General features: G+C 43.7%; 1 protein-coding gene across 4 annotated transcripts in view; it reads left to right on the top strand.

Moving 5' to 3' along the window:
• MYOM1 (myomesin 1) overlaps positions 1-14,504 on the top strand; it is a 186,349-nt gene extending 171,845 nt beyond the window's left edge. For all 4 annotated transcript variants that reach the window (XM_055368518.2, XM_063699434.1, XM_031003674.3 and 1 more), the window contains 5 exons: positions 1,954-2,117; positions 5,541-5,577; positions 5,829-5,851; positions 9,423-9,478; positions 13,756-14,504. In XM_055368518.2, the coding sequence (XP_055224493.1) occupies positions 1,954-2,117; positions 5,541-5,577; positions 5,829-5,851; positions 9,423-9,478; positions 13,756-14,049 (574 nt within the window). In that variant the 3' untranslated portion in view covers positions 14,050-14,504. The remainder of the gene's footprint in view (positions 1-1,953; positions 2,118-5,540; positions 5,578-5,828; positions 5,852-9,422; positions 9,479-13,755) is intronic.
• Positions 14,505-15,043: the final 539 nt, after the last annotated feature.

Raw genomic sequence — 15,043 nt, forward strand, 5'->3', positions numbered from 1 at the left:
AGGACCAATAGTACCTATTCCATCGGAAGCACATTACAGATGTAAGGTACCCTTATTCATGTTACCCAGAGATTAAAGATTTAAAACAGATTTATTATAGCAAAGCAGAGGACAATCTTTCTGTTTAACTCTCTCTCTTTTTTTTTTTTTTGAGACGGAGTCTCACTCTGTCACCCAGGCTGGAGTGCAGTGGCGTGATCCCGGCTCACTGCAACCTCTGCCTCCAGGGTCAAGCAGTTCTCCTGCCTCAGCTTCCCAAGTAGCTGGGATTACAAGCGTGTGCCACCATGCCTGGCTAATTTTTGTATTTTTAGTAAAGACGAGGTTTCATCATGCTGGCCAGGCTGGTTTCAAACTCCTGACTTCATGATCCACCTGCCTCGGCCTCCCAAAGTACTGGGATTACAGGCATGAGCCACTGTGCCCGGCCCTGTTTAACTCTCTAAGACACATCTATTGCTCAGGCTAAAATCTGTGGGGTACAGATGGATTTCTTTACATTTTATGGCATCTTTATTTTTAATATCTTTTTAGATAATGTTATTTTAAAAATCTAATATTATTAAAAATGCTAAATATTAGAAAGCTAAAAGCTTTTAGGTAGGAAAAATTTTTTTTTTTTGAGATGGAGCCTCACTTTGTCACCCAGGCTGGAGTGCAATGGCGTGATCTCGGTTCATTGCAACCTCCGTCTCCCGGGTTCAAGCGATTCTCCTGCCTCAGCCTCCTGAGTAGCTGGGACTACAGGCACGTGCCACCATGCCCAGCTAATATTTGTGTTTTTAGTAGAGACAGGGTTTCACCATGTTGGCCAGGCTGGTCTGGAACTCCTGACCTCAGGTGATCCGCATGCCTCAGCTTCCCAAAGTGCTGGGATTACAGGTGTGAGCCACCGTGACCAGCCGGAAAATTTGTTTTTCTATGTTTTCCAAAGTTCATTTTGTTTATTACAACAGACGTAAGACACGCTGGTTTCAGAAAATACATTTATAATAACATAAATTAGAAAAAACTATAATATAATAGTATCCATAGTTTTACCAGCCATAATATGAACATTTTAGGGTACTTCCTGCTAGCCTTTTTTCTATGCATGATGGTTACTATAATAACATCATTTTATATACCACTTTTTAACGTCATTTTGTATACCACTTTTTAAACATTTCCTCAGTTTTAATAACTTCTTCATAAAGTTTCTTTTAACATAATTAAAAGTACATCTACCTAGCTTTCTCTTAGTTCGTCTATATCTGTAGTATTTCTACACCAAGATCACACAAAAAAGGGCTGTATTTCCTAATATTCTCTTGCAGAGAATATATTGCATGGGTCTGCTCATGACCTACTGTAGAATTCTGAGAAACTCACATCGCGGGACAGAGAACGTGCCTCATTCGTGTTGGCGGCAACTCTGCTTTTCATTCACTCTTGGCTCTACTACCAAGTGCATATTTATCTGTTTTAAATAGCTTTCTAACAACATATGTCAATAGATGTCAGGCACAGATGAGCCTCCATAAGTGTGTTTTTGGACTAGCTTGTAGAATCTGATTTATAGCCATAGATTACCTAGATGAAATATGCAGTAAAATAGTATGTAGTTTGGCCTTTTAGCTTTATAGATTACCCTAGTCCTACAAATAAACCCAAACAAAAACAAAGATAATTAATACCACTGAGAAGTATTAGTATTGTGATTTGCACTGGGCCTCAGACTGCTATGAGGAGTTATTAACAAATAAATATTCAGACTGTCACACCTTGGGCCTTGGAATCCCGGTTCTGTGTGTCATGGCCCATAATTTTTCTGAAGCAGAAGAATAACATATGCAGATCCCTCGTTTTTTGAAAGCCTACAAAACTTTATGGCAAGAGCTTCAATAAGAGACAAAGTAAAGATCAGCCCTGGATGGAAGCAAATGCTAAGGAAGTTTTCTTCGATTTTCACAGTGGGTCCGCCATTAGGTACTCAGACAGAGTTAAGACCGGGGTCACTGGAGAGCAGATCTGGCTACAAATCAACGAGCCCACCCCGAATGACAAAGGGAAGTATGTCATGGAGCTCTTTGATGGCAAAACTGGACATCAGAAGACAGTGGATCTCTCTGGACAAGGTAAACAGATATTTTGCAGATTCAAATTTACTCTAGATGAATGAGCCTTTTAAAAGGAATGAAGGGAGTTGGGCATGGTGGCTTATGCCTGTAATCCCAACACCTTGAGAGGCCAAGGCAGGAGGATGACTTGAAGTCAGGAGTTCAAGACCAGCCTGGGCAACAGAGTAAAATCTCATCTCTAAAAAAAAAAAAAAAAAAAAAAGTAGCTGGGTAAAGTGGCACACACCTGTAGTCCCAGCTACTGTGGGAGGCAGGAGAATCAGTTGAGCCCAGGAGTTCAAGACCAGCCAGCCTGGAGCAACATAGTGAAACCCCATCTCTATAAAAATAAATAAATATAAAAAATGCTCACTTATAAGCAAAAAGTTAAAAAAAATACTGGACCATTTATCCCTTTCCCAGAACTATACTCTTCATCTTATTCTTTCTTACAAAAATAAAATAGTCTGCCGGCATGGTGGCCTTTAATCCTAGCACTTTGGGAGGCCAAGGTGGGAGGATCACTTGAGGCCAGGAATTTAAGACCAGTCTGGGCAACATAGTGAGGCCCCAGCTCTTCAAATATAAAATTTTAAGAAATTAGCCAAGTGTGGTAGCATATGCCTATAATCCCTACTACTCAGGAGGCTGAGCTAGGATGATCACTTAGGCCCTGGAGGTTAAGGCTGCTGTGAGCCAAGATCACACTACTGCACTCCAGCCTGGGCAACAGAGCAAGATTCTGTCTCTAAAAAAATAAAAAATAAATAAAATAAAATAGTCTATACTGTATTAAAGTTAATAAAGACAACTGTGGACTAACTTTTCCTCCACTTCATTTTAAAATACAATCTCAGGTGGGCATGGTGGCTCATGCCTGTAATCCTAGCGCTTTGGGAGGCTGAGGCGGGTGGATCACCTGAGGTCAGGAGTTTGACACCAGCCTGGCCAACATGGTGAAACCGTGTCTCTACTAAAAATACAAAAATTAGCTGGCTGTGGTGGCACATGCCTGTAATCCCAGCTACTTGGGAGGCTGAGGCAGGAGAATCATTTGAACCCATGTGGCGGAGGTTGCAGTGATTTGAGATCACGCCACTGTACTCCAGCCTGGGCTACAGAGCGAGACTCTGTCTCAAAAAAAAAAAAAAAAAAAATACAACCTCAATATGCAGTAACTCAGGTTTTCTCAACCTCAGAGAGCAGATTCATCATTTAGAGCATAGCCCTTCAGCCCTGCTTTGAGTGTTTTTGGTGCTGAATCCCCTTGTCTTCACCTCACCCATTCACGGCGACTAGAAAGACTCGCTGCAGGACCTTTCAGTAATGGGAGCAGCTGCTCCAGAGGGATGCGGACTTTCTACGACACACTTTGCCTGCATCACAAGTGCACAGTGACAGGGGATTCATTCCACACTCCATCTGACAATGTGAAACACAATGGAAAAAGGGAGGCAGGCAGTGGGTAGAACATTTTTAATTTTTTTAAATTTTATTTTTACTCTCTGGTCCACCAAAGCTTATTTAACTACACCACTCTGAAATCCCTTTTAAGGAAAAGGCTGTAGATTGTCCTACCAGCATTGCCACTGCCACCAAGCACAGATTGGCTCGGCCATTCCCACCTCTCTGTCAGAGTGGTGTGGGGACAAGAGGAAGCACTAACCTCAGCCTGGGTCCGCCTAACTGGTCTACCCTTCATTTTACAGATGAGAAAAAATCAGGACTAGCAACTTGAAGCCTAGCTTTATACTTATTTTTCCCATCTGTAACATGAGGGAATAAACTAGTATTATCCAAGCATTCTCTAGACTTAAAATATGATTCCTAGACCACTGAGGAGATTAAAAATGAGGTGAGAGGGATTTCGAAATGAAGCGACCTGCCAGACATGGTGGCTCACAGCTGTCATCCCAACATTTTGAGAGACTGAGGCAGGGGGATCGATTGAGCCCAGGAGTTCAAGACCAGCCTGGACAACATAGCAAGACCCTGTCTCTACAAAATAAAAAAAATGTAAAAATAGCTAGGTGTGGTGGCACACACCTATAGTCCCAGCTACTCGAGAAGCAGAGGTAGGAGGATCACGTGAGCCCAGGAGTTCGAGGCTACCTCAAGCTATGATTGCACTACTGCACTCCAGCCTGGGCAAGACCCTGTCTCTTGAAAAAAACAAAAAAACAAAAACAAGGCCGGGAGCTGTGGCTCACGCCTGTAATCCCAGCAGTTTGGGAGGCCAAAGCGGGTGGATCACGAGGTCAGGAGATCGAGACCATCCTGGCCAACGTGCTGAAACCCCGTCTCTATGAAAAATACAAAAATTAGCTGGGCATGGTGATGGGCGCGGCGCCTGAAGTCCCAGCTACTCAGGAGGCTGAGGCAGAAGAATCACTTGAACTAGGGAGGCGGAGGTTGCAGTGAGCCGAGATCTCGCCACTGCACTCCAGCCTGGTGACAGAACTCCGTCTCAAAAAAAAAAAAAAAGCTGCCATTTTGCTTGAATCTTTAATCAAAGTGGCTTACTCTGCAGGCACAGAAAAAAATTATTTGAGAACTATATAGATCTCATTTTCTTGTCCCACTTGCCTTTCATCCCCTCTCCATCATGGCATAAGAAACATTGCTTCAGGCAAGCACCAGCACCCTCTGTGATTACAGTAACTCATTGTCCTTTTTTGCCCAAACAGACCAGACAACAGAAAGAGAGTTAACTGCCTATCTAGGAGGCTCTGATGTCTGGGATAATTTAATAAGACAAAGTTTTTGTTTTCGTTTTTGTTTGACACTCAGGATGTTTACTCAACAACCAGCTTTTCTTTGAAACAGACTTTTATGGCTGGGCGCAGTGGCTCATGCCTGTAATCCCAACACTTTGGGAGGCCGAGGCGGGCAGATCACTTAAGGTCAGGAGTTTGAGACCAGCCTGCCCAAAATGGTGAAACCCCGTATCTACTAAAAACACAAAAATTAACTGGGTGTGGTGGTGCATGCTACTTGAGTGGCCCCAGCTACTTGAGATGCTGAGGCAGGAGAATCGCTTGTACCTGGGAGGTGGAGGTTGCAGTGAGCCGAGATTGCACCACTGCACTCCAGCCTGGGCACAGCAAGACTCCATCTCAAAAAAAAGAAAAGAAACAGACTTTTATTCCCATTTTTTCTTTGTTGGAGTTAATCTTTGCCTTTCCGTTTGAGGGGCTGAAGCCCTCTTGCTGAGTTGAAAGCTTCTAAAATCTACTATTTCATATTTTGTGCCTACAATGTATTTCCTGGCCTTGTTAAGTACATTAAGCTTTGGAGTGAACACATAAGCACAGTCTTAATCAAAGTCGGTTTAGTCATGTCTGGACCGATCACAGCGATCTCCAGTTGTGAATTTTAATCGCCCCTGTGTGTCATCAATTCTGGGTGAGAAAATTCTAACTTTTCTTTTTTCTTTTAAAGCATACGACGAGGCCTATGCTGAATTCCAGAGGTTGAAGTAAGTCCCTTGTCCTAGCAAATGCCACTTGCATGCACTAATTTCCCGGGAAGCTTGCATGCTGCTCGCCCCTCTGAGTGTTAGAAAGAGCCTTTTATTTCAGAAAGTACAGTAGAAGCAGCACTTCCCACTGTTATATTGAACAGCAAAATGTTTCTGAGGCAATGAAAATGTCGTCAAGTTTAGCTACTTTGAAGTAACACTAACACAAAATTCTTCTTTGTCTGTTTGTTCGTTTCTCTCAACCACAGACAAGCTGCCATTGCCGAGAAAAGTAAGTAAACTTTTTTTTTACTTTTCACAAGTACTCCTGGGATAGATTCAAAAGATAATTTTATTTTGCTATTATAACTACAGATGGAGGAGAATGGAAGTGGTTTTTTTCTTTTTTAAATCTTAGGTGTTCTACATATGTTTTCATTTTAGTCTTTTGAGTAAGAATATCTAGGAAAAGAAGGTCTCAGGTTACATTGTAAAGAATGTCACCCTACCCTTGACTTGAGCTACAACCCAGACATCCTGAGAAACCTCTTGGCTGCAAATCATACAGTAGGTTGTTAGTCACTTGCAGGTACAGTGTTTCACAAAAATATGTATATATTGGAGAAAAGAAGCAACAAGAAACATTGTAAGGGCCAGGCATGGTGGCTCACGCCTGCAATCCTAGCACTTTGGGAGGCCGAGGTGGGTGGATCACCTGAGGTCAGGAGTTCAAGACCAGTCTGGCCAACATGGCAAAACCCCGTCTCTACTAAAAAATACAAAAATTAGCCGGGCGTAGTGGCGGGTGCCTGTAATCCCAGCTACTTGGGAGGCTGAGGCAGGAGAATCGCTTGAACCCGTGAGCCAAGATCACGCCACTGCACTCCAGCCTGGGCAACAGAGCGAGACTCCATCTCAAAAACAAAACAAAACAACAACAAAAGAAAACAGAAAATTGTAAATTTGATATCAAGTAATTCACTGTAACTTGGCCCCAACAAATACTGTACATTTTCCTGGGAGCCCCTGCGAGATAAAAGCTACCAAATAAGGCCTTCCTTACTTTCATATAACTAGACACAGTCCAAGCAAAGCAACACCAATCTGTGAAGTCTGCATGTGTACCCAGAAACACACACACTGCAGTATTTCTGTGAGCTGTTTGTTTCACACACACAGATTTTTAGAAGAACTCAGTCTTACAGGATCTTAGGAGTCACTGACTAATCCATAATACTAATTCAGCTTCTTTGTCCGAGTGGGAGCCAGAATTTTAAAATTGTTACAGGCTAAAATGGTAGAGTCCACCTGAGCTGGATGTGAAGGGGACAGGGAGAAGGAGCAAGAAGGGAAGTCATCCTTCCCCACAGGGCTCCATGTGCTTCTGGGTGCAACTTTGAACTTTGAACCTGAAACTTGCACTGCTCCCCTCCACTCCCTTCTCCACTTTCCCCCTCCTGCTCAGGCCCTGTGTATGTGGACTGCAGCTGGGGGTAAGGGACAGAGGCTGGTACTGGGGCACCAGAGGTCAAGGGGGAAGCTGGGGTGTTGAGCAAGAGGGAGCTGTTCTTGTTTGGTACTGAGCAAAGCCTACATCCACAAGCAGTTTTCTGTTTTTCCAGATTCATGAACTCTTCTGTGGGCAAGGAGTTCATGAACTCTTTAGAACTGGAAGCAGCCTTAGAGCTTTTCTAGCTCCATGTTTGTAAACTTTTGTAAGCCATAGAACACTTACTTCAAATTGATGCAGGATTTTTGCTCCTTAGTTCAGCTAAATCCAGGTTCTTGTCTCACGACCAGGAAAAATTAGACATGCAGACACATTGAAGGGTGAGGCAGGCAGAATTTATTAAGCAAAAGGAAAGCTCTCGGCAAAGAGAGGGGTTCTCCAAGCAGGTTTCCCCCTCACAATTGAACACCAGGGCTACCGTGGATGAGCTGAAGAGGCCAGGCCCCTCCCCTGCATAAGGTGCAAATTCCTGGTGGATCCCCCCCATTCCCCCAGTGCACATGTGGGCATGCCCAGGCAAGCCATAGGTAGTATCGGAAAAGGCAACATTCGATTGGTTAAAAGGCATTATTCAGAAATAATCATAGTATCCCCAGGTCTAATGCAACCCCTGTCCCCCGTTCTACAAATTAGGAGACTGAGGCCAACACAGTGAAGTGACTGGCCCAGTATCACACAGCATGTCACACAGGAAACCAGAAGAAGGGTTAGGCTTACAGGTGGCATGATGGAATTAGCAGTAGAATGCTGTCATGTTTCACCAAAAGCAAACCTTTAGCCTCACTTAGTGGAGAAGGGAATTGTAGACAGGGAAGTCAAGAATCACACATTAATTGAAGCAGGCCGAAAAATGAGAGGGAGGTGGCCGCTGTGTTCTTGCCAGAGAGAACACCTTTGAGTGAATGACAGAAAGGTGCCCTTTCCAGGGGCTGAGGCAGTCATGCCCAGAGCATATAGCTTAGCCAAGGGCACCAGCCCAGGATCCCAGCACCCATCCCGTGCCTCGTCCCCTCAGCTGCGGGCCTTTATACTCACAGCCTTAGACCGTGGCCTGCATGGCACTACCAAGAACTACCAGGAGACAAGAAAGGGACGCTGTCCAGAGAAGGCTCCAAAGAAAGCTTATGGCCAGGCCTGGTGGCTCGTGCCTATAATCCTAACACTTTGGGAACCCAAGGCAGGATGACGGCTTGAGCCCAGGAGTTGAAGACCAGCCTGGGTAACATAAGACGCTGTCTCTTAAAAAAAAAAAAAAAGCTTACATCTGCATGAACCTCCAATCTCCCTAGCATATAGCCCTTCCATTATGCAACCTTTTCTCATCATATGGAAACCCATAAAAGAGGCCAAGCTAGGCTTGGAGGCTGCCATAGAGATCTGTTCTACTTCCTTGAGCTTAGCCCTACTAAGCTGCAGAAGGGCCAGGACTGAAAATAGCCATGAAAATGGTAGAGCAGATCTTGATATGGCAAAGCTATCACACACTGGTATTTTAGATACAGATACAGGCACTCCCCCCCTCCCCCAAACACACACACACACATGCAATATGACGGTGAAGAAGGATTAAAATCCTGAATTCGGCCAGGCCTGGTGGCTCACACCTGTAATCCCAGCAATTTGGGAGGCAGAGGCGGGCAGATCACTTGAGGTCAGGAGTTCAAGACCAGCCTGGCCAACATGGTGAAACCCTGTCTCTACTAAAAATACAAAAATTAGCCAGGTGTGGTGGTGCATGCCTGTAATCCCAGATACTCAGGAGGCTGAGGCAGGAGAATCACTTGAACCTGAGAGGCGGAGGTTGCAGTGAGCTGAGATTGTGCCACTGCATTCCACCCTGGGTGACAGAGCGAGACTCTGTCTCAAAAAAAAAAAAAAAAAAAGGGCCAGGAGCGGTGGCTCACACCTGCTGTAATTCCAGCATTTTGAGAGGCTGAGGTGGGTGGATCACAAGGTCAGGAGTTCAAGACCAGCCTGGCCAAGATGGCAAAACCCCGTCTCTACTAAAAATACAAAAGTTAGCTGGGCACGGTGGCAGGCGCTTATAATCCCAGCTACTTGGGAGGCTGAGGCAGGAGAATCGCTTGAACCCAGTGGGCAGAGGTTGCAGTGAGCTGAGATCCCGCCATTGCCCTCCAGTCTGGGTGACAGAGTAAGACTCTGTCTCAAAAAAAAAAAAAAAAAAAAATCCTGAATCCCTGGATCATTTTCTTCTTTTGCATGTTGAAAACTGTATAAAAGAACTATCAGGAGAAGGAAACTAAATTGGAAATGTAGCTTCCTGGGTGGTTTTGTGAGTATGACCGCTGGCTTTGCCACTGCAGTGATTAACCCAAAATGCCTATGCTTGCAGATCGTGCCCGGGTGTTGGGAGGTCTCCCAGACGTGGTCACCATCCAGGAGGGGAAGGTAAGCATGGAGCCTGCCTGTGCCTGCTCCTTCTGCACTACGAACGGGTTCCAGCACCCCAGACTTTGTTCCTTCTTTCAAGATACACTTAACAGCCCACCACCTTCATCTTATTCCATAGCTGCTTACACTTGACCAGAGTAACCAAACGCAAGGTTAAAAATCAGTCGGTTTTCTGGCCGGGCACAGTGGCTCATGCCTGTAATCCCAACACTTTGGGAGTCCAAGGCGGGCAGATCACCTGAGGTCAGGAGTTCAAGACCAGCCTGGCCAACATGGTGAAACCCCGTCTCTATTAAAAATACAAAAATTAGCTGGGTGTGGTGGCAGGTGCCTGTAATCCCAGCTATTTGGTAGGCTGAGGCAGGAGAGTTGCTTGAACCTGGGAGGTGGAGGTTACAGTGAGCCAAGATCATGCCACTGCACTCCAGCCCAGGCAACAGAGTGAGACTCTATCTCAAAAAAATCAGTTGGTTTTCCAATCATCTTAACGTTTTATAGGTCAAGCATCGGGATAAAAGTTTCTCTAATAGACATGTGTAGACCACTTAGTATCTTTGAAGAGTCACCCTTTAAAATTATGAGAAACTGAACATGTTCTGTGTTAACTCTATGACAAATAAAATTGAAGAAAGAAATTACCTCTAACAGAGTGGAATATGCAAATTTCTATAGGCTCTAGTTCTGTTGAAAATTGGCTTCTTTCTTTCTTTTTTTAATAATTTTTTTCCCCTGTGACAGAACTCCAGGGGCTCCTGAGAACATGCGCCCCTAGGCCGGGCGCAGTGGCTCATGCTTGTAATCTCAACACTTTGGGAGGCCAAGGCACACAGATCACTTGAACTCAGGAGTTTGAGACCAGCCTGGGCAACACGGCGAAACCCCATCTCTACAAAAAATACAAAAATTAGCCAAGTGTAGTTGTGCACACCTGTAGTCCAGCTACTCGGGAGTCTGAGTGGGAGGACCCCTTGAGTCCAGGAGGCGGAGGTTGCAGTGAGCCAAGATCACTCCAGCCCGGGTGACAGACACCCTGTCATACACACACACACACACACACACACACACACACACACACACACACACACACAAAGAACATGCACCTCTGGTTTCTTTCCATTTGGTTTTAAACTGATGTAACCTGTTTCTGTAATAATCTCTCCAAGAGATTACAACGTTGTAAATTTGGCATCAGGTAAATCACTGAAACTTGTCCACAACAAGTACTGTGCATTTTCCGAAGAGCCCCTGTAAGATAAAGATGCCAAATAAGGCCTTCCTTACATTCATTTAACTAGATACAGTCTGAGCGAACCAACATGATTTCTAACCTGGATTCACTTTTTTTATCTTTATGTTTCATTAAAAAGTTTACAGCCACTGGGTGCAGTGGCTCATGCCTGTAAACCAGCACTTTGGGAGGCCAAGGCAGGAGGATTGCTTACGCCCAGGAGTTCAAACTAGCCTGGGCAACATAATGAGACCCCGTCTCTACAAAAACAATTTTTAAAAGTCAGCTGGGTATGGTGGTGCACACCTGTAGTCTTAGCTACTCTGGAGGCTGAGATGGGAGGATCACCTGAGCCTGGGAGGTCAAAGCTGCAGTGAGTCATGACATCATACCACTTCACTTCAGCCTGGACAACACAGTGAGACACTGTCTACAAAAAATAAATGGAAAATAAATTAAAACAAGTTTAACATACCAGTCCTAGGGGTAGAGATATTTGTAGTGGAACAAATTTTCCACTTCAAAGGGCAGTGAAGACATACAGTGGGTGACTGGAATTCGGGTAACAAAGCAAGGCATGTGGAAATGCTTTAGCAAGAGGTAGGTTTCATTCAACTGCATTTCCTCATGGTTGGAAAATATGATCACGGTTGATTTTAAGCTCAGCCACTGCAGGGGTTCTTTTGTTCTTCAACTCTCTTTTCCATTTTCCTCACCTAATAAGGTTAAAAATATACAACTCTCTAGGTCGTACTGAGAATTAAGAAAGAGAATGTATATGAAAGTACTTTGTAATGCAGAACCCAAATCTGAAGTGTGAATAAGAGTTTTCCATGATGCCTAAGGTGTTTGGGAGTTTTGTTTTTTCTTTTTCGCATTTTTTTTCCCTAACCACTAGACTGTCAGGGGGTGTTTGGGACTTTTTGTTTCATTTTGTTAAAAGTTTTAACTACAAGTAATCACAGTTTCCAAAAGCATATACCTAATCTGCTCATTAAGTTTAAGGATAATTGGACTCCTCTTTTTTTGACTGAAATGTATTTGTAGGATAATTCAGTAAGAAATATTAATTAGTGATGGGAGAAAAACAGATTTCTTAATCTATCCAATTTTAAATGATACACCTGCAAAAGGGGTAACAAATAACCATGTAAGACCCTTTAGAAAGCTATGTAGACGGGTGTTCTTTCTCTGTACATTGTGAGCCCTAGTTCTTTCCTTATCACATCTGGATTTTAGTAAGAGAAAAATACAAGAATGGAATTTTAAAATGTGAAGTAAATTCAACATCATTAACCACCAGGCAAGTGAACATTAAAACCATAATGAAATATCACACCACACCTATCAGAATTGCTGTAATAAAGAAGAGTAGCTGGGTGGGCTGGTGTACAACAACAAATGGTGGGGAGGCTGTGGAGAAACTGAATCACTTGTATATTCTGGTGGGAATGTAAGCCAAAATTGTATAGCCACTCAGAAAAACCATTTGGCAATTTCTGGGAGAAAAAAAAGAAAACATGGGCTGGGTGTGGTGGCGCATGCCTGTAATCTCAGCACTTTGGGAGGCCACGATGGGAAGATTGCTTGAGACCAGGAGTTCAAGACCAGCCTGGTCAACATAATGAGACGCCATCTCTATTCTCTGTTTTTTTAATTAAAAAAAAAAAGAAAAAAATGAAACATGCATTTATCATACTTTCCAGCAATTGTATCCCTGGGCATTTATCCCAGAGAAATGGCAGCTTATGCTCACATAAAAACCTGTACGCAAATGTTCATAGCAACTTAGTGCATCATAGTTAAAACTGGAAAAAGCTCAGATGACCCTTACGGGCATAAACATAGTATGACATTCTATTCAGCAATAACAAGGGATAAACTATCGATACATGCAGCACCTTGGATGAATCTGGAAGTAATTCTGCTGAGTTACAAAGGTTATTCTGAAAGGTTATATAGTGCCTGATTCTATTTATATAATATCTTTGACCTGACAAAATTTTGGAAATGGAAAACAGATGAGTGGTTGCCAGAGATTAGGAACAGAGGTTGGAAGTTGGAGGAGAGAGGTGGGTGTGGTTATAAAAGGACAACGCAAGGGGTTCTTGTGGTGATGAAAATATTCTGTAAATTGAATAGAATGAAACACACACAAACACAAATAAGCACCAGTAAAATTAGAGAAATCTAAATAAGGTCAGTGGATTGCGTCAATGTCAATATACTGGTTATGACAGTCTACTATAGTTTTGTAAAATGTCACCACTGGGAAGCTGGGTCGACAGCATACCAGACTTCTTTATTATTTCTTATGGATTTCTTTTTTTTATTTCTTACAACTGCATGTGAATTTACAATTATCTAAATCTTTTTCAATTAAAAAAAGTAAGGTAAAGTAAAACTGTAGACCTTGTGTCTACATACATATCTGGAATATCGATCTTTTAGAATAAGGTTTCAGCACAGATGGGAATATTTTCTTTAGGAATACATTTTGGTAGGGTACCACTGCAACTGCAGCAGATTGGATGGGGTTTGAGGAGAGAAGTAAAATAAGGGTGGTGGAATTTGGAAATCAGTAACATTATCTGAAGCAGCTGCCGTGATTCTGCTGCCCAGCTCTTTGATGCAAATGAAAGGCAAAAGTGAGCAGGTGGCAATTACAGCAATGAGATTCCTGTACCGAGACAGAACCCAAAATGCCACAATAGAGCAAAAGGCATCTATATGTTTATGAAAGAGAAAGTGAAAATGGGGAATAGACATAAACTCTTTCGTGTGTTTTTGATAATAAGCATTCCAGAAGCCAGAAAGCATATAAAGGCCTTAAGGAGCATTAAAAGGCCTTGAGGAGATCCCCTCAGATGTAATTTCAAACTGTAACTCACACAGGTGCATATACAGAACTACTTTAAACCCTGGTCCGGGAGGCTTTTACTTATCCTCCCTTTGGTCATGCCAAGCCACCAGCTGGCAAGATTGTTGACAGTGTGTCTATTATATCTAATTTATCTTCTTCTCTCCCATAAAACCTGTCTTGCAGGCCCTTAATCTCACTTGCAACGTGTGGGGAGACCCGCCTCCGGAGGTCTCGTGGTTGAAGAACGAGAAGGCCCTGGCCTCAGACGACCACTGCAACCTCAAGTTCGAGGCTGGGAAGACCGCGTACTTCACCATCAATGGCGTGAGCACCGCTGACTCGGGCAAATACGGGCTGGTTGTGAAGAACAAGTATGGCTCGGAGACCAGCGACTTCACCGTCAGCGTGTTCATCCCAGAGGAGGAGGCGAGGATGGCCGCCTTGGAGTCCCTGAAAGGCGGCAAGAAGGCCAAGTGACCGGAGGTGCGAGGAGAGCCAGCCGGCCTGTGCAACTTGGGTGTGAATGGTTTGGGTTAAGGATGAGACGTCTTCATGCTTTCTCCTCCCTATTATTTTCTGGCTTGAGGGGAAAATAATGTCAGATCTTTCACTCATATAAAAAAGCACCAACTAATGACACTGTAATTGTTTTTCTTTATCTACAAAATTATGTGTTAAGAAAATACCATTCATAGCATGAAGATTAGGAAACAGTTTTAAGGAGAAGACTTGAATGAAGTTGGAGGGACATTGAATGATGGTCAGAGGGCAGACGAATGTGTTGTGGGGCGAGTTGGGATTTGCTGCAGCTGTGAAGCCATGGCCGTGTCTCGTGTGTTGTTACAGAGGTGATGTGCTTTTCGACGGGCGCCTTGTGGCTTGGAACCTCCTCTGTATGAATAAACAGTTTTCACATCTGTCCTCTTCCCCGACACTGTTTCTCAAATTCCTGCTGTTTTGCTGCTAGGTTGGGTGGCTTCTTGGTGCTTCTTTCTCAATGCGTCTTGTGCCACATCTTCTGATTTAAATTCCTTTTGGTGAAAGCAGTACCTTGCAACATGATCAGATAAGTCGTTTGAGCTCAACGAGGTTCAGGGGTGTGAAATTACACTGCCACTGCACATCTGGTGGCTTACCACACAATCAAGCCAATTCCATTAATAAGATACACAAGGCAATTGAATGTAATGTGACAATTACATGTGATAAGATGGTGTGAGGTGCCTCCTGCCAGAATTGGAGACTAAGGGCCCACAGCTAAGAATAAAAGGTACATAAGAAGCCTCATTCTAAGCTCAGAGAACTGCCAGCTGTGGAAATTGCCACTCCCTGAGGGGTTTGCTGAGGGTCAGCATCCCAGCAGCAGCTGTTGCAGAAAGTTTTGTCCTCCCCAACCCCAGCACCACACACACACACACACACACACACACACACACACACCATTCTAGGAAAATCGTCATGGTGTTTTTTT

Source organism: Gorilla gorilla, chromosome 17 (assembly GCF_029281585.2).
Source record: "Gorilla gorilla gorilla isolate KB3781 chromosome 17, NHGRI_mGorGor1-v2.1_pri, whole genome shotgun sequence".
Classification (NCBI taxonomy): Eukaryota; Metazoa; Chordata; class Mammalia; order Primates; family Hominidae; genus Gorilla; species Gorilla gorilla.